We start from the raw sequence: 20,572 nt of genomic DNA, 5'->3' as shown, positions 1-20,572 counted from the left end.
AAAAAAAAAAAAAAAAAAAAAAAGATTTGTGTTGTAAATCAACTATGCTTCAATAAAATTTTATTTTTAATTTGTGCCTACAGTCTTTTTGCTCTGTCTTCTTGCTGGTGGCATTGTTTCTTTTTCAACACTCTTCCTTTTTTTAAAAAAATTTATTTATTTTATTTATTTTTGGCTGCGTTGGGTCTTTGTTGCTGCACGCGGGCTTTCTCTAGTGGTGGTCATCGGGGGCTACTCTTCGTTGCGGTGTGCGGGCTTTTCACTGCAGTGTCTTCTCTTGTTGCAGTCGCAGAGCATGGGCTCTAGGTGTGCGGGCTTCAGTAGTTGTGGCACGTGGGCTCATGGGCCTAGTGCTCTGTGGCATGTGGGATCCTCCCAGACCAGAGCTCGAACCCGCATCCCCTGCAGTGGCAGGTGGATTCCCAACCACTGTGCCACCAGGGAAGCCCCTCTTCCTTTTTCTTATCCCCACTCTTGGCCCCTTCTGATTTGCTGCTTCTGTTCATTCTGTGGCCTAGCAAGTCAGGTAACCACACAGCTTAGTAGTAAGCCAACTCTTCTGGCTCCTAATTTTGTGTTGTTTCCATTATACTACACTGAAAATAAAGGCTAAACCCACAGTGCTTTAAAGTAAGAGTAACTAGATTTTAAAAGGAGACGTTATCCACTACAGTAAAATGCATAGCCTCAGTGACTGTAATTGCTGTTTTAACCATTGGACAGCCTTTGTTGTGTGATTCCTGGCCAGGTCATTGAGATTCCTCATATTCATAAACACGGAGAATCAAGTCAGTCAACCAGTATTCATCGTGCACCTACTGTGCATCAGGTGCGTGGGGAGCACAAACACGCACGCATAGACTTCTCTGATTGCATAGTACAATTGACATAACGTGTAGGATTATAGATGTCTTGATAAGTACTTATATTTGAATTCTCCATACAAATAGAAAGTTTTATTTAAGACCATCCATCATAATGATTGCAGACGGTCTCATTTAACTTTAAACCTTTATGACTGGATGCATAGTCATGGCCATATTATCTATAATGGCACTTAAAAGAAAGTTGACTTTTCTTCTTACAGTTAATATGAACTCTAATTGAGCCATAGGTTAACTAATCTCCTAAATGATAACTCTCATGCATCATGGGATTAGAAATAAAAATATGTGTTATATATTATATAGGCTTTATATAGGGTAGTTACCCTATATGATAATATACTTAATTCTAAATATCTCCATATCTTTCTGTCATGTGTACAACCTACATTATTAAAGTTTTATAAAGTCACTTTATAATTTTTATTTAGTCCTAGGCTCTATTTTATTTTATTTTAATTTTTGGCCGCGCAATTTGTGGGATCTTGGTTCCCCGACCAGGGATTGAACCTGGGCCACGGCAGTGAAAGCACCAAATCCTTAACCACTGGACCGCCAGGGAATTCCCTAGGCTCAATTTTAAACAAAATTTTGATTATTTACCAAGATATTTAGGGGTTAAGCACATAGAATTTCTTTGTAAACCAGGACAGTATTGATTTTTTTTCATTGTTTAGAAATTATAAAGAACTGTATTATACAGTTTGTTCAAGTATTCTTTCCAATAAAGGAATTTTTTGTGGCTAGTAATTTCAGGATTTGCTGGCCTTTTTTAGTACATTTTGTGTCTCCTTGGCTTCAAAGTTTTAGAAAGCAAATAAAAACTTCTGGACTTTTTGGCACACTAGTTTTCAAATAGTCGAGTGACAGGGAGGGAATCAAGCTTTGGCAGCCAAACCACAGGTGGCAAATTAACTAAAGCTTCTTCACCTTTTCTGTGGAGTTTATCACTGGAAGAAGTTGGCCATTACCCTTTCAAATCCAAAGGTGACAATTAAAATTTTAAATGCTTGTTCCTGCCCAGTGGCCTATGACGTTGTTAGAGAAACACATCTTCCATGTCTACTGAAGAAGTTCAGTGAGAAACTCTAGTTTTAGGAACATAACCTGGGTGACTGCCAGCTCTTTCCATAGATGATTCAACCATCTAATTTAATCACATGCAGCTATTAAAATTACATTGGAAAAGGTTTAATAACAGGAAAATCAATGTATTGTTAAAAACGAACATTTTGTAACTGTAGTACATCGTCCCATTTCTGTTGAAAACATTATCTATACACAAAACTGGAAGAATATACATGGAATATTACCAGTGCTTATCTTTGGGAGATGATTCTTCTTCTGTGTTTTTTTTTTTTTTTTTCAGATTTTCAATAGTGATCTTGGATTATTTTGTTGTCAGAAACATGTTATTAAAAAGTATTTTTAACTTTTATTTTTCCTCTAAAGTGAAAGATAACTTGTTCCCTAAGACTCTCTAACCTTGTCATTCAGGAAAGGAGAGAGAGGGGACACACTTAGAAGACATGTTGTCAATTTTGATTTAGTTAATTCAACAAATACTTGAGTATCTACATTGTGCCCAGGCAATGTTGAGGATTCTGCATTATACAAAATCCCTGGGAGAAGATGGACCATAATGCTTGTGGTGGTCAGTGCTAAGTGCTATAATAATAAAGAATAAGGGGATTATTGAATGTTGGGGAGTAGAGATGTCATTTACCTCTCTGGTCCTACGTTCTTTTATCTGTAAAATGGGTTAGATCGGAGGGATGCTGAAATCCTTCCTCTCTAACATTCTATGACGCCTGTGACTTTTGAATTATAGGCTACCACCTAAGTTATTATTTCACCCAAATGCAGAAATGGGTCAGTTTTTAACATTGAGATAAAGAGGAATTATGTATCCTGAGAATAGTACTTGATAAACAGCAAGAATTTTTTTAAAAATTAGTGGTGTTTCTGTAACTGTTGTTAATAATGAAAATCACAAGTAAAGATGGTAGAGCATTAAATGTTTACCCAGTGTCATAAATAATATACAAGAATATATTATAAAGGACATTTCTCTTAGGAAAATAGTACTAACTTTTCTAAGATTGGGGCTTGTATATAAATACATGAAAGCCCTGGAAAACAAAAATTGGACCTTAGTTTTGTTTTCCCAAAAGGTTTATAATCGAAACTCATTTGCGTTTTCATGTGGTCAGGTTATATGAAATAGTGGGGAAACACAGAACATGGAAGAAGTAGATATTCTTTGGATTTGGTTGCAGAAAGCCAAGAGATCAAATAGGCATCATTGTAGACATTTCTCTTTGCTTAATAGTAATTTTTCTGAAATGCATTGTCCTGTCTATCTCTTACAATTTATGGCATTATTTAGAAGTTGAATGAACATATAAAACTTGATAAAACCTTGTGTAAGACTTTGCAGAATATAACTACCTTTTTGTCACAGTACTGCCTCAAATTTGGGGAGTCAAAACCATTCCTTCTTCAAATAGGAATGTTTTACGTGACATTTGTCTTCTGTTGTCTTCCAGAAGCTATTCTTATGATGCCTCATACCACCTTTCTTTGTTTCAGATATCCTCTGGCACTTGCAGGCCTGATGTTTCAGAATCCTCTGAATTGCGTCAGAAGTCACCATTATTTCAGTTTGCTGAGGTAATATATTACAATTTATACTTAATGAAATTGTAAAGTGAGCTTAAATTTGGGCTGATGAAAGTAACTTAAAGCAAAGAAGAACCCTGCGTTCTTAGCTCAAGTAATCATAAACCGGAAAATAGTACCAAATTCTGGAACTTCAGAGTCTCTTAATTAAGGAATAAGTATGTTTATAGAAGCTTGTTATTAACTCATACTAAATATTATTGCACTTAAACCTCATCACTAATTTTTATTCATGGATAAGGAAGTTAAGAATATAATTGAACTATTTTTAGGACTTAGTCATTTATCAGATATTGATTTGTCAGGTATTAAATCAGAAGACAGAATTGACTCATGGTTATTGGCTGTGCATTCCTTTGTATTTATTTTAAGTAAACTTCTGTTAATTGAAACTTTAGCATGCAGTTGGCAGTTTTCAAAATCTTATGTCTTGTGTCAAACCTGTTTGGCTCAGTATGTCTCTGACATATTCAGAGATGATGTAGAAAAGCACATTATCCTTGATATCAAGTCTAAAGGTTAAGACTGCTTCCCAAAATATCTGCATTTACCCTAGAACTCAATATGGAGCCATCACTGATTACTTTTTTCTAAACTTTAAACCACATGGTCTTCCCTTGATCATTCTAATTGTCTTTCACTAGACCTTCTTTCACACTGTCATCCTTCCTAATGTTTGCCCCTTGTGGTACAGTTTTGTACAAAGGAGAGCATATTTTTAGTTTCAGAATTTTTTCTCCTCTAGTGTCCTTTCCTAGTGGTTCTCAACATTTCATTGGCAGAATTACTTTTCACACTGGCATATTAGGTCATTCCTTTTATGACATTGTTTATTATATGCCTAAATGTCCTGCTGATATCACCAGAATGTTTTAATATATATTTGCTCACATAATACTCCTTATCTATCACTTTCCTTTCTGCTCTCTGTGAGATGTGCGATGAATTCCAATTGTTTTTTATATTGTTTCCTCAAGAATTTAATGTAATAGCTGATTCAATCTGCACTCCCTTTTAAACAGTAGTTTTAGACATATTAAATAATGTTAGTCTCAACTTTGAAAGCAGAGATACTTAACCAGTGATCCCTGGTGAAACATGTAGTGAAATCTGTCAAATTTCACATGAAATTTTGGGTGTGTTGACACATGTGCATGTTTTTGGTTACTACAGCAAACCAAAGAGATCCCTGACCCTAACCTAATATTTCTTCAGGAGCTCCCTATTCATGTCAACATCTCCTTTATCCCAATATTAATTTGGAGAAACATCCTTTTGTTTAAAGACTCGTGAAATGCTTTTCAAAAATCTAGATTGTTTATACTACTGGTTCTGTTTTGTTCACTATCTAATTTAATCCTTGAAGAAATATATTGTATGGGCTTCCCTGGTAGCGCAGTGGTTGAGAGTCCGCCTGACGATGCAGGGGACACGGGTTCATGCCCCGGTCCGGGAAGATCCCACGTGCCACGGAGCGGCTGGGCCCGTGAGCCGTGACCGCTGAGCCTGTGCGTCTGGAGCCTGTGCTCCACAATGGGAGAGGCCACAACAGTGAGAGGCCTGCGTACCGCAAAAAAATAAATACATACATAAAAGAAATATCTTGTAGGTCAGGCATATCCCTTACACAAACTATTTATTTTCTTTAACTTTTATAGAGGGTTGGTAGGAGTGAAAAGTCATGTCAGAAGTAAGACCTACAGCTTATAATTCCCAGGATTTCAGGAACATCCTTGTGGATTCATATCTGCAGTCTGTCACAGCTTGCACATGGAGGTCTTTTGAAATGATAGGTTTCATGGTTTGACCAAGAAGAGTTCTACATCTTTACCCTGAAATATTTTCAAAGTACTTGGTTAGATCTTAGCCATTTATGACAATTTGTATATGTCTAGTTTGTTAAATAGGATCTGGGAGACCTTTTTTCTTTTTACTGATATTTGTTCTAAAAATCCTTATTTGTCTGATGCAAAAGATATGGTGGAATTAAAATTTTCCTAATGCCTTCAGCAGTGAATAGAGTCAATAATTCCATCAGGCTCTCTTCTAATTCTTTCTTATCCCTAAAATTGATTTTGATATTGTATCACCACTGGCTCCATTGTTTTTCTAGACAACTTAATTTAATTAATATGAAAAAAATGATTGCTGGGATTGAGGTGTCGTGATCAAGCTGCATGTATTGCTTAGTAAGTTCCCTTTGATGGAGTCGGTGAGCAGTTAATTGAAGAAAAAGACTTTTGTGGAGCTGGAAATGGGCTGAATTTACAATGCTCACGCTTTCTGCTCTTGTGACTCATTTTCACCCTAGTTTGTAGTTGTATAGAAACTTTGTTCACTTCGAAACCAAAATTAATAACTGACCTTGCTCTCAAAACATCCTAAAAACTATTTCCACGTGGCCCTCAGAGCAAACTTTTAATGAGGCTACCATAATCAACAAATAGAAACAAAAGTTCTCCTAGCTGAAGCAAGGATGGTGTGACAGAATCCTCTATCCACTGTCAGACACCTGAGGGGCGTGTGTGTGTGTGTGTGTGTGTGTGTGTGTGTGTGTGTGTTGGATGGGTGGATGCATGGTGTTATAAAATAAAGAATTGCTGTTCATATTCAATAAACAATTTATTGAGTTTTGGTGCCATGCCAGGCAGTGTATTCTATGGCTTATTTTCTTCTTACCATAATCCTGTAAAATGGGGATTATCATCATCATCATCAGTTTACAGTTGGGAAAAATAAATCTCAAGAGAGATTAGCTGAGCTGCCCAAGGTCATGTAGCTAGTGAGTAGCAGAACTAAGATTCAGTCCCAGATACTCTGACGTACATGGTTTTCTTCTCCAACCCTGTTTCACAGCTGTCTCAAAGCAGAGAACAGCTTGAGGGGAGTGCTGTAGGGAGGAGAGAGATTTACTTGCAGCTTTCAACTTTTAATAATATTTTAGAAAATTCACTGAAATAAGAGAATTTATCTCTACAGGTGTCCTCAACTGCTATTTGATACATATCTGACACCCTTTCAAGAGACAAGGCAAATGAGCCAAACTCATTCTTTTTTGTTCTTTCCACATGTGTTTTTAGAAACATGGCCTTTGTCTTCATTTATCATTGATACTGTTTTTCTAAAAGGGATTGAGGGTGATGACTCATGTCTTAATCTTTATCTGTGTGCACAGTGGAAATATTTGGCAGAATCTATGAGTCTGTTATGGTAAAATGTCCTTGTGCTTTAAAAATTATTTGTTTCCTTTCAGATATCTTCAGGTACCTCCCACCCTGATGTTCCTTCAAAACAATGTCAAGCATCAGCCTTGTTTCAGTTTGCAGAGGTATGGCCTTCTTTTTTGTTGTTGTTGTTGTTGTTGTTTTGCCTTTTTCTTTGAATTTTATTTTATTTATTTTTTTTATACAGCACGTTCTTATTAGTCATACGTTTCATCCACATCAGTGTATACAGGTCAACCCCAATCTCCCAATTCATCACACCACCACCCATGCCGCCCCGCCGCTTTCCCCCCTTGGTGTCCATATGTTTGTTTTCTACATCTGTGTCTCAATTTCTGCCCCGCAAACTGGTTCATCTGTACCATTTTCCTAGGTTCCACATGTACGCATTAATATACAATATTTGTTTTTCTCTTTCTGACTTACTTCACTCTGTATGACAGTCTCTAGATCCATCCACGTCTCAACAAATGACCCAATTTCGTTCCTTTTTATGGCTGAGTAATATTCCATTGTATATATGTACCACATCTTTATCCATTCATCTGTCGATGGGCATTTAGGTTGCTTCCATGACCTGGCTATTGTAGATAGTGCTGCAATGAACATTGGGGTGCATGTGTCTTTTTGAATTATGGTTTTCTCTGGGTATATGCCCAGTAGTGGGATTGCTAGATCATATGGTAATTCTATTTTTAGTTTTTTAAGGAACCTCCATACTGTTCTCCATAGTGGCTGTATCAATTTACATTCCCACCAACAGTGCAAGAGGGTTCCCTTTTCTCCGCACCCTCTCCAGCATTTGTTGTTTGTAGATTTTCTGATGATGCCCATTCCAACTGGTGTGCGGTGATACTTCATTGTAGTTTTGATTTGCATTTCGCTAAATAATTAATGATGTTGAGCAGCTTTTCATGTGCTTCTTGGTCATCTGTATGTCTTCGTTGGAGAAATGTCTGTTTAGGTCTTCTGCCCATTTTTGGATTGCATTGTTTGTTTTTTTAATATTGAGCTGCATGAGCTGTTTATATATTTTGGAGGTTAATCCTTTGTCCATTGATTCATTTGCAAATATTTTCTCCCATTCTGAGGGCTGTCTTTTCGTCTTGTTTATAGTTTCCTTTGCTGTGCAAAAGCTTTGAGGTTTCATTAGGTCCTATTTTTTTATTTTTGTTTTTATTTCCATTACTCTAGGAGGTGGGCCAAAAAAGATCTTGCTGTGATTTATGTCAAAGAGTGTTCTTCCTATGTTTTCCTCTAAGAATTTTATAGTGTCCAGTCTTACATTTAGGTCTCTAATCCATTTTGAGTTTATTTTTGCGTCCGGTGTTAGGGAGGGTTCTATTTTCATTCTTTTACATGTAGCTGTCCAGTTTTCCCAGCACCACTTATTGAAGAGACTGTCTTTTCTCCATTGTATATCCTTGCCTCAATTTGTCATAGATTAGTTGACCATAGTGCGTGGGTGTATCTCTGGGCTTTCTATCCTGTTCCATTGATCTATATTTCTGTTTTTGTGCCAGTACCATATTGTCTTGATTACTGTAGCTTTGTAGTATAGTCTGAAGTCAGGGAGTCTGATTCCTCCAGCTCCTTTTTTCCCCTCAAGACTGCTTTGGCTATCCGGGGTCTTTTGTGTCTCGATACAAATTTTGAGATTTTTTTGTTCTAGTTCTGTGAAAAATGCCATTGGTAACTTGATAGGGATTGCATTGAATCTGTAGATGGCTTTGGGCAGTATAGTCGTTTTCACAATATTGATTTTTCCAATCCAAGAACATGGTATATCTCTCCATCTGTCTGTGTCATCTTTGATTTTTTTCATCAGTGTTTTAATAGTTTCAGTTTGCAGAGGTATGGCCTTCTTTTAATATATATATATATATATATACACATATATATATATGTATATGTATATATATATGTATATATATACACATTGGGTTCAGAAAACTTATTGAGCTCAGGAGGTATTGGAATGGAATTTTATAACATATAGAGAACTTTAGTCATGCCTTTTGCCATTACTAACATAATACACATGGGAGGCTGCTTATTGCTTTTTGCTGCCTTTGCTCTAATCACAGATCAGCTCCAGAATTTATACCCATTTTACAAGCATTCATTAAAGAGTTCACGCAGAATACACACTTTCCAGTAATTCATTTATTTCATTTTGCCTTGTTTTTCACTTATTTTAAAAGCTTAGGAAAATTGTCAACGTGAAGGCCATAGCATTCCAATTTATTAAATGTTTCCAATAGTGAAATTAGATGCTGTAGTTGATGAATAACTCTCACAGTGAATGCAGGGGTGAATAGGACCTGTTAGATCATCAGTGCTTAGCTTTGGGTGTGATGTAGTGTCAGCCAGTATTTTTATTAGCGTTTAACCCTGGGCTTAGGTCAGGTCAGCTCATGCAGGATCTTAGATTTCTTCGGATTGTCAGCCAGAGAGAGAGAGTACACACTAGAGAGTATTTTCTTGGTTGGTATGATGAGAGGCAAATCTGATAATGCTTGATTTTGCCACAAAAGCCCTGGCCTCAACCATATGTTCATTTCTAATGAGCACTATATGACAAATAATAAAATATATCCCTTTTGTAAAAATAAGATGCCATCCGCTTTAGGTCTTTCCCCATTTTCCTTTTTATTAATTTCAACCAAAAATGCATATAATAGGGGCTTCCCTGGTGGCGCAGTGGTTGAGAGTCTGCCTGCCGATGCAGGGGACATGGGTTCGTGCCCTGGTCTGGGAAGATCCCACATGCCACGGAGCGGCTAGGCCCGTGAGCCATGGCCGCTGAGCCTGCGCGTCCAGAGACTGTGCTCCGCAACGGGAGAGGCCACAACAGTGAGAGGCCCGCGTACTGCAAAAATGCATATAATAAACTAAGCAATTTTTTATAGGGTTGAGAGAAAATGACAAGCAAAACTGTTCTGTTTAATATTGATGTATTGAATCACTTTGATTCATTTGCATAAAGAGTGCTGCATAAATGAAATGTAAAATGATATCCTTTTGGCAAGAGAAAACCCAGCATCTTACTTTGAAAATGAGAAAAAATTACTTTTAGTGCTTACATTAAAAAAAAATTCTGCTTCCTCTTTGGACACTTGTGTCAACCACCATGACTTGATCCAACCCTCTGGCCTGTTTATCTGTTAGGCTTCTCTGCCACAGTATTTGCTTTACTTGTTGAGGGCTATTCTATAAAACTGGTAACAAAAATATCGTATAATGGTATCATTTCACAAAGAACAATTTGCTTGATGAATCTGAATAAATTAAGATTTTATCATAATTTTTCATTATGATAAACAGGCTTTTCTTTTCATTGTCTGGGGAATAGTTTTGTTTAATATTTCCTTGCTTTCCTCTAGTCATTGACATCCTTTTACTTGATACTAATAATTTTTTCAAAGGTAAAAAAGAATTTTGACGTGATGACTGTAAATTTATTTTTAATGTTGGTACCTGAGCAGTCCCATCCAACCTTTTAGAAACAGCTCCTTCAAAACAGAATTTATTTGCCATATATTCCTTTTGATTAAATTCTACACTCTGTAGCATGAATATCAGAACGTAGTGGCTCGTCTTTGACACATCTGATATTTACATATGCACTATTTACCAAGAGTTTTCAATTTAATTCAAAATGTTTGTATGACATACCTCAGCTGATGCATTTCTAACAGGTATTGCCACTCAGAGTGTGGTTCTTGTTTAAGTGAGATCACCATCAGATTTATTAGGTGCCTCAAAGCCCTGGGCAGCTCTGAGGAACCAGTCACAAGCTGAGAAGGATATCTTTCCTTCTTAACCAAATCTGATAGTTTTAAAACCCATTGAAGTAACCTTCATGGAACCATGAAATTGAATAAAGAACATTTTGTTTGTAGGTTCCTCATAAATGTTTATGTTTAAAGGGAGAAAGATACATCTGCTTTACAATATCTAGAAAGAAATACAGAGTGCAGAGCCTGTTTTCCTTGCATTTCAGCCTGTCTCCCATTCTGTATTGATGCTCATAATTCATCTAGATTCAACTTGGCCCTTCTGAAGAGCCATGACTCTGTTTCCAGGCTCTGATCCATTAAGTTGGTCAAAGTGAGTTTCCTACCTGCATTTTTTGTTGTTTACAGGTAGAGTGACACATCTGTCACTGTTTAGATCTCATTTACTGAAGGCTAATGACCAGATGTAATGCCAGAAGGGAGCTGTTGTCTTCTGTTATTTAACAAGTCTGGAAGCCTTGCCTGGTCTACATATCCTCTTCTCTGCTGTGTGGCTGACTCTTACACCTAGAGTATATCTTTGCGTTGAAAAATTGCATATTTACTTTGAAGACAGGGAGCTAATCTGGATCATTTAGACAAATAGATTTGAACATTAGAACTTTCCTTAGAAGGCTTTTACTTTGCCAATATAAATACAACCGTAATCTCACCAAGGTATCGTCACAATTGGATATAAGCAATAGGTGCACATTTAAAGCATTCATTTTCATGATGGAATGCCCAATATGTTACGGAATATTACATTCAACACAGGCTCCATATACTCACACTGCAGCTCATCAGTGTGAAAGTCTTACATGGTTTATTGGAAGTGTTAATATTTCTTTTAAGGTAAGGAAGACCAATCATCTCATATTGTTCATTTGTTCTCTGATTCATTTATTCACTCAACAATTGTTAGTCATTTCCCCCCAGGCTACAGTGTTTATGATACCCCTCATAATTGCAAAAGCCTTCCAGCTAATTTGCTTTTGATCTTTACTACCTCTTTCCTTGGTGTGCTCCCCTACCTCAGTCAGCTATAAAATTAACAGTTTTAACACCCAGGCTGATCATTTTTCTTGGCGCTTTTGCTGTACATCACATACTTTTAACACCCACCCTGTTTATCAGAACATTCCATAATAGGCAGAGGAGAGACTACAGTGGAGTTAACAGATTAGCAAGCACCATCCAACTTGAGGAAAATAAAAAGCATAGCCGTGAACATACTGTACCGTATGGCCCACTACTGCCCCCTACCCAGGAGGGTAGCATAACACACACTTTCCACCACTAGCTGACCTGTCATTGAAAAACATGTATTAGCTACATTATTCTTACTTGAAAGGATGTGTATGTCTCTTAAATAGAAACAAACAAACAAACAGGGAAATGGACAATGGTATAACAAATTGGCATTACACAAGCTATGCTTATATTAGAAGCCATCAGAGTAAATGAGATTACTGAGAGAAAATGTGTAAAGAAAAAGAGTGGGGGCCCTAAGACAAAACCCTGAGGGAAAACATTTAAGTGCTCTCTATAGAAAGGAGAGCCAACAAAGAACAGCAAGGAGTGGCCTGAGAGGTAGGAGGAAAACAAGGACTCTGCAGTATTGGAAATCCAGAGGAGACTCTCAAAAGAAAGTTCAGCTATGCCCAGTGCTGCAGACATTAACATATATTCAACCCCCTGCCCCCAATTAAGAAGCCAAAAGACATTTTAAGAAACTATATCTTACCGCTAAGTTGTTCTATGAAAATTTTATTGTTAGGTGATTCTAGAAACTTTGGACTGCTAAAATATGTTGACTCTCCCCCAACATCCTTTGAAAATAAGGCTTCCAGCAACCTTGAGCATTTAAAATACTGCCCTGTACCTACAAATAGGTAAAAATCCTCCCATAAGTGATGAGGAAAATAGTTCTTACTAAACATTAGGTGATGGTTTCTTTTGCAAGGCAAGGAACCATTCTCAAGCCTCGACTCGAACAGTTGTGCATTAACTCAGCTGGCAGGTAATACATCTGAGCGGTCAGAAGTTCGACGCTGAGCCTCTGGGTGTGCTGTGCAGGCATTTGACAGGCTTTGTGGTAGTGAACACACACACACACACACACACACACACACACACACACACCGTTGGGAACATAAACCTGCAGCAGCAAAAGCGACAGCAGAGGGAGCCAGTGGAAGAGCTAGAAAACAGTGTCAGGCTGTGTAGGGGAGCATCACCCAGCTTGTTGTTCTCTTGAGGGTATCGTATGATTATGTGACAAATTTAATATTTTATAGATTATTAAATTTAATAATTCTCCTCTGACATTGCAATTTTTAATTCTGTTCTCATTTCAGTCTGTAACTAATTTTTGGAAGTGTCCTAAAAGTTTATTTATTAGTGTTAACAATGATAAATCCTTATTACTAATAATTGTACTGCTTATTGAGAGCATAATGGGGGCTGAGCACTGTGCCAAACTCTTCACTAACATAACATCTAATCTTCACAGAAGTAATTAATATGGGGCAGGTATTGTTTCTATTTTGAAGGTGAAGATGAGGTCTTAATTACTTGCTTAAGTCCACACAGCAAGAAGTAATGAAGGCATGTTTGTCTGACACAAAAGCCATGTCCTTTCTATTATACAACCTTGGTTCATGGGACTGGCATTGACGTTCAGTACTTCTTTCCCCCAAGTCACTAGAGTCAGTGATTATATTAAATGTGTTTATTTCTCTTAGTCTAGTGATAAGGTTAGTAATTGAATTCACCTTGTCTAAAAAAGGAGAAATGGCATATATCAGAGGAAATTCAGCTAGAGGAAAATCTTCAAAAAGATTCAGCCCCTAAGTTGATCTTCTAAAGAAAAAGTAAGTGATTGGGATAAATAGGAAAGGACTCTGAAAAATGATAGTACCCAGGAAGAAAAATTCCTTAAAACTTTCTTAAACTAGTCCCTTCTGAGTGGCCCAGGTAGCTTATTAAATATTTGGCTCTTATTCAGCAGGTGTTCTAGGGAGAATTTTCTCTAGCAGTAAGTCCCCAGTCTCTTCTGGGGCTGACAGCCCCATAGAATTCCCTGGGGGTCTTGGGGTCACCTGTAAGGGTATAGACACAAGGTAGGTTTGTCTCCTAAACTGAACTGAGAAATACCTCTGTCTTAAACTGAGAAAGAATTCAGAATCACGAAGAATATTAAAAGCTTAGACCATAGCTAGCTGCTCTAATGATGATAGAACTTCTCTAGGAGAAGAATACTTTGTAAAGATCTTTAAGAATGTATGCCCTTCTCCATTCTTTATGGAGTTAAGCTAGAAATTGAAAATTAAGTTTTCATATAAAAACGAGAAAGGACAGTGCTGTTCATTGTTATTAGTGCCTGGCTGCTGTTGAACCAAATTTGCAGAAGAAGATGCAGTCACAATGTAATGTTGTGTGTATGTCGATGTGCTACAACTTAGGTGTTAACTGTATGGCTTATTGAGATTTGTGGTCTTGACTGTCAATCTTTGTGTACTTTAGAGCATACTCTCAGAGCCAGTGCCAGTGTTTTATGTAAAACTTTTAGCTTCACCAGCTCTTGTCATATTGCCTAGCACATTTATATTGGATTCTCAAAACAAAATTTGTTGACTGGCTTGTTGGCTGTCTTTTCACAGTGATTCCAAATATATTTCAACAAAAAATTAACTAATTGCTTTTTAGTAAATATAAAATGACATTAAATCTCTTTTCTATGTGGCAAGTTGCTGAGTTGGTATTTATATGGAAATGGAAATGCATAATTTGTTTTAAGGTTGTAGAGTTAAATTTAGGGCCTGGAATTCTTAAGATAATAATACTCTTGTCATCCAACAGCCACCCAAGCCACTCCTGTTTTTTTGTTATTATTTTTGAGGCTATTTACTAAAATTGGTTTCAAAATTATAATCCCAAGCATAACACATTTAAAGTTATTTGGTACTTAGGAGCAATGACGTTCTCATTAAACTAAGGAAAGTTCCTGAATGTGTGTGAATGGGGAGTGAAAATTCTGATATCACAATTAATATTCCTTATGTGAATTGTTTTCAATATAGATTTCTTCGAACACTTCACAGTTGGGCGGTGCTGAACCTGTAAAACGCTGTGGAAAGTCTGCACTCTTTCAACTGGCAGAGGCAAGTTCTAAGAATATGTTGTGATAAGATCTGCAGTGGTCGAAGTCACAAAAAAGTTAATCGTAACTGTGTTCCCTAAACTGTACCATCTCACCTGTGACCATAAAGTGTGTTGTATCTAATTTCAACAATGAGAAGGTTAACCTTTAATTTAAGGAAGTGGACTTTTGCTACGAAAAGTCATTAAGCATTGAAAAAGGTTACCCAGGGAAATTGCAAAATCTTTTTCACAGGTAGTATTTTAAAATAAGGTCAGTTTTTGTCTCTCTCAGATTGGTTAAGTAAGTACATCCTAAACCGAGAAGAATGGCCTAGGTCATTTTCCTCTTCTCTGATTCTCCTGTGATATCTATAAAATCCCTAGAAAGCACTACTGTTAAACTAGGTGGTTGATGTTTTAATTTGGGGGTTGTTTTCAGTGAAGAACTCAAAGGATGTGTTCTGAAGTCTGGTTTTATAGCATCTATCAGTTGTACGTTTGATGTGATGTGGGTGTAAGATGCTACTACTCCTTTGGCAAAGTAGAAAAGATGCTTTTGTGAAGCCTAAGAAGGACAGAGCCCTCACTTGGCGGGGGATGGTGGGGGGGAGAAGATGCTGGGAGTGGTCATTGCTGGGATGGGTGGCAACAAGGCTTTCTCTGCCAAGCTGGACCGATCTGCCCTATGGGGACTTGTGCAAGAAATGGCTTTAGCACCTGGACACTGTTGTAGCAGTTTTCTCTTTTGGTGAGACAAATTAGGAGGTACAAAATGAATGACCCCAAATCTCTATATTAAACTTCCTTTTCTCTCTTTTTTCTGTCTTCCTTCCAATGAATTCCTTCTGAGTTTTTTTGTGATATGGTTCTTTTATAAATTCCTTGAGTTTATTGAACTTAATGGGACAACCTGTCATTTTCTAAATTTTATGGTAGCTTGTATCATAAAAATTTAGCAGTTTTAAATATCTTTTTTTTTTTTTTTAAGTTTTATTTTTTTATTTTTTTGGCCACACCTCGTGGCTTGCAGGATCTTAGTTCCTCAACGAGCGATCGAACCCGGGCCCTGGCAGTGAAAGTGCTGAGTTCTAACCACTGGACCGTCAGGGAATTCCCCATAAATATCTTTAAATTAAGCTTTTAAAGTCCAGCCAGATCCAAATTAGGAATATAAAAATTAAAAGGCCTGAAACAGTAAAGTATATAAATAGTGGGACAAACTAATCCATTTTTGTCTGACATGAAACTGACATGCTTCTTGTATAAGAGAAATTCAGACTCAAATAGAGGGCTACGAATGACTAGAAAAATTAGGAATTCTACAGGGAATAGTTTTTAAAAGAACTGGGTAAGTCAGTGGCAAAGTACTGTTTCTGATAGAACTAAAATGATAAAGATCTGGCAATGAGTCTGCCTTTGGAGTTGTAAACGTGTCTTAGTAAACAGGGAGACTCTGAGGCCATAAATTTGTCCAGTATCTTTAAGCCTATATAGATTGTCAAGATAATTTATTTGAAAAAAGTGATTATTTTTCTTAAATAAGATGAATATGGCCCTTTCTGCATTTCCAGGGGGGTGGGGTATGTACATATATACAGACATATCCATATGGTCTTTTAAATATTAAACAACACTGATTTATAAAACACACTAGCTTTCAGTGTGAATATTTGTTTATGAAATAGTTTTGTATTAGAAATGTATGGACCTTAGAGGTGCTTTGCCGTGGGCGGGGTGCTAGAGCAATGAATCTGTCTTCTTGTTTTCTTTCTTTGGCATAACAGTTACAAAAAAATGGATTCCCCATTAAATCAGAGCTCATTAAAAAGAACACTCTTCAAAATTTGTAAGGATGCATCCCAAATATAAAACAGATGCTATGGTTTAACAGATGTTTCAATGTTGGTATCATAATTTAAAGGGGTAAAATGACTGCAATGAGCCTATTCCAATTATAGCAAATCAGCTTATACTCAGACTTAGTTTCTTATAACATCCAAGTAAAAATAATATGCTTTTGATGGAACAGGGTTGGTAAAAAATAATTTACCAAGAAAATCTTCTCACATTATTATTTGCACCACATGAATATGATGCCATAATGCTAATAGAGTGTGTTTTAGAATAACATCCTAAAGCCTTCCCAGTTTATAATTAAACATAAATATGTGCACAATGGATTAATCAGCATCTCTAAATAATCACCAGTAGAAATATGCTTCCTCAGTTATTTTTTATTCGTTGTGTATTTGATGTTCATTTTTTCTTGAACAGAGTATAAAATTTAATTATTTTGGGTACCTCTTTAAATAAGTATGATAGGATATTGAGAAGGATTTTTCCTGTGGCCCAGAATTGATGCCATTATCTGATATCCTAAGGAACAGTTTTAAATTTACACATTCTAAAGGAAAAGCTATCAACAAGCTACCTTCAGTTTGGGCTAGATTCTTCTCTTGGGATTTATAAAGAGACAGCCTTATCCAGCTGTCATCCCTTCTACCACTCCAGGGGTTTCCCCACCCTAACCCCATGGGTGGGGCTATCATGGGCTTGGCAGTCATCTGGAATATTGTGGCTTTTCTCCTTGTCCTGTGGAGGAAAGCAGGCAGTGCTTTCCCTTCTTCACCCCTGGCCTCCGTCAAGCAGAGTGAAGACAGCTGAGAGAACCCCTGTTAAAGACTAGGGGTTGTACTGCCAGAAGTGTCTTCTCATGTTTTGGCGAGAAGCAAGCAATGTTTTAGACGTCGATTTACTGCGGTGCCCTTCACCTCTCTGACCAGGCCAAAAGAGAACTGGAGGAAGTCAGCAGCAGGGAGAGACTTAGAACAGCCTGATGTACTGTCTTGGCATTGCAAAGATGCATGAGTTTTCCAGGGGCCAAGTGAACAAGTAGAAAGTAGTTCAGCCTGATCAGGCAAGAGGCCACGGAATGGTCGTGGGGAGAGGCCAGGCCTGGGACCATCCCATCTCTCACTTGAGGACACTCTGAGGAACTCCCACAAACAGGAGTGATGTTCAGCTTGTTTGCACCAGGACAGCTGTCCCGGTACTAAAATAAAGAATACTTCCTATTGTTGGTAGAAAGACTGGGACCCTACCCCTTGAGTACCTTTGCAGTAACTCTGCCAGCATCCCAGGTCTCCCCTATCCTTCTAGTGACTGGACAGCACAGCAAGGGGCCTGCAGCACCCTGTTCTACCCCTGATACCACACCCTTTCTGATTGCTTAGCACCCCTGCCTGTTAAATATTTTTTAAGTTGTCTCTGTCCTTGGCATCTCTGTCAAGGTCATTCAGTCTTATGTGGAGTTAGCAGGAACAGATAAAGACATAACCATGCACAGTTGGTTTTACCTGCACCATTCCTTCCTCTGTCCTCTCAACCAGAGGCTATATGTCTTGTGAAGGAAGGGCCAGGAACCAGCCCCAGAACTAACCATTCACCTTTCCCAGCTCCATTCTGGTGGGTGGACATGGGAGAAGGAGTGAATGAGGAGCCTTCCCAAAGACAGGGTTTGTTGCTTGCAAGAAAACTCTTCTCTTGGAGAGAAGCAAGAAATATTGTAGGCATATATTTATTACTGTGCCCTACACCCACTTCATCAGGCAAAAAGAAAATTGGAGGAGGCTGGCAGCAGATAGAAGGAGACTTAGATTGGCCTGCACTCTCAGTTTGGGCATTGCAAGGAGCGCTCCTCATTTCCCAGCACCCCAAGCCAGGAGATGCTCCGGTGGAAGGGTCTGCTTTAGGCGTTTGATTGGCATTTTAAATTGGGTGGATTTTTAATAGCTGAAAGTGACCTGAAAATTCTGGAATCCATTCCAGGTATTTTTCAGGAATCTACTCCAGCTAGGAAGGGAGATTTGGCATTGTGCTGCTGAGGTCAGGGAATTGTAAAAAATACAGTCCTTTATGTTTGAACTTCCATGAGATTCATACAGTTCAGTTAATCAGTTAATTGGCACAGGTACTATAATGTATTGTGTTTCCTTTCCTTTTGAAATTAATTAGGTCAGGTCACATAAAGAATAGCAAAGCATCCTCCTGGAGATCATTGTGTATTATAATTGCTATAGTTGGAGAGCACACAGAAACATCTTTATCTGTACATTTTAGTAAAGAAAATTCTACACTTAAAGATATCTGTTACTAATATTGCCTAGTACAACAAGTGGAGCAGTTTATTCATTTATTCTAACAAACAGTAGTTTCTGAGGGCCTACTCCGTGCTGTTAACAGCGAGGTTGTTCAAGCTACCTGCATATGGGTGTACATTGAGATAACCTGTGAGCCTTCTTCTGAGATCAGTGGTATAGGAAGATCTTACCTCGAGATCCAGTTTTGGTGTTTGGAGTGCCATGAGAGGCTGGAGCATAAGCCTAAAAATATTACTATTTGTTTTACTTCTAATTTTTTTATCTGCAAGTAAGTTTTATTATCTAACGTAAGATAACAATGACCGACATTTATTATCTACTGTGTGCTAGGCACTTTTCTAGGTACTTTATATGTACTCATTGAATTCTCACACCTGTCCTTTGAGGTAAGTACTATTATCATTCCTCTTTTCCACAATAAGAAACAAAACGACAGAGGTTTTTTGACTTGCCTGAGGTCATGTGAACAGGAAATATTAGAGCCTCCGTAGAAACCCAGTCAGTCTCTCCACAGCCTGGGCTCTTCAGCACTGTGCTATTCTGTCACCTTGTTTTAGATGAATATAAAAGACGGTGCAAGTTACTTGTTATAGGAGTTTGCATGTTTTAGAAGTCTCTGTGGAAGATAGCCTACTCCTACACATATGTGTATGGCTGAATAAAATGACAGATTGTTCAAGACTGCTGTCAGAGAAATGGAGCTGATATTTCCTTTTTTAAAAGTGATTCTACTTTTGAAACTGCCAAGATACATCCTACACCCTTAAATAAGTGAGTGCCTGTTTGTGAATATACTTTGGAAGATACGGTGAGGACTGTAGGAAATTACAGTGTATGCCTCCTGTTCTCCAGGAACTTATTCTCCAGTTGCAAAGAGATAAAATATAAAAAGTTAAGGGATTAGAAATAAATTAATGGTGCAAGTGGTTTCACAGGAAAGCATGCAATGAAATGAGGACGTTCAACTTGAGTGATACCAAAGTGAACATGTAAAACCAGGAAACGGAGAAATTAATATCAACTGGAGGGCTCTGGGCACCCAGCACAGGGGAGAGGGCGTGAAGAAAGATGGTGCTTGATGAAGGAGTTGTTGAGGAACAGAGGTTGAAACTAGCATCCTTTGGGCCACATCCAATTTTGTTAAGAGATGCTTTCTTTGGCCCACAATTTGTTGACCTGCATTATATCTTACATTTGAATTAGTGGCTAATATTTTAAAATTATAGATTTCAAATAAATGCGTACTCTGACATCTCTTGAGAATGTAGAGGGTCTGGAGACACTGGACCAGCCTTTCTGCATGAGAACAATTGGTCAGAGCTGATAAATGGCTGCCCCCTTAGAGGTGTTTGCTGTACAAATGTCACCATCCTCTCCCTTCCCTACTGAGCCCCGACTCTGAGTCCAACAGTCATTGTCAACATCTATTTACACTTGTCCACACCCCTTTATACCTAACCAACCAAACACAGTAGAGACAGCGATTTATGCATAATTAAATGGAGAGATGGGGGAGATAGAGCAAAGAGATAAAGGCAGGCAAACATGAAATAGGTAGATGACAAGTAAATCAGCTGGGCAGAGGGGAGGGCTGTGCTAGGAGATATATGGAAGGTGAAGGTAGAGTGTAGCTGCAAGTCAGAATTGGGAGGGTGTTTAGTGTGAAGCAGAGAAATTTGTACTTGAAAATAATGAAG

The 20,572-nt window shown here is 37.9% G+C and overlaps 1 protein-coding gene across 2 annotated transcripts in view; it reads left to right on the top strand.

Annotated features, from left to right (window-relative positions):
* Positions 1-20,572, top strand: part of BBX (BBX high mobility group box domain containing) — a 282,615-nt gene that overhangs the window by 213,741 nt on the left and 48,302 nt on the right. For both annotated transcript variants that reach the window (XM_007450540.1, XM_007450539.1), the window contains exons 8-10: positions 3,477-3,557; positions 6,820-6,894; positions 14,655-14,735. In XM_007450540.1, coding sequence (XP_007450602.1) covers positions 3,477-3,557; positions 6,820-6,894; positions 14,655-14,735 — 237 coding nt within the window. The remainder of the gene's footprint in view (positions 1-3,476; positions 3,558-6,819; positions 6,895-14,654; positions 14,736-20,572) is intronic.

Source organism: Lipotes vexillifer, unplaced genomic scaffold (assembly GCF_000442215.2).
Source record: "Lipotes vexillifer unplaced genomic scaffold, Lipotes_vexillifer_v1.1 scaffold946, whole genome shotgun sequence".
NCBI classification, from domain to species: Eukaryota; Metazoa; Chordata; class Mammalia; order Artiodactyla; family Lipotidae; genus Lipotes; species Lipotes vexillifer.
This window is presented reverse-complemented; position numbering and strand designations above follow the sequence as displayed.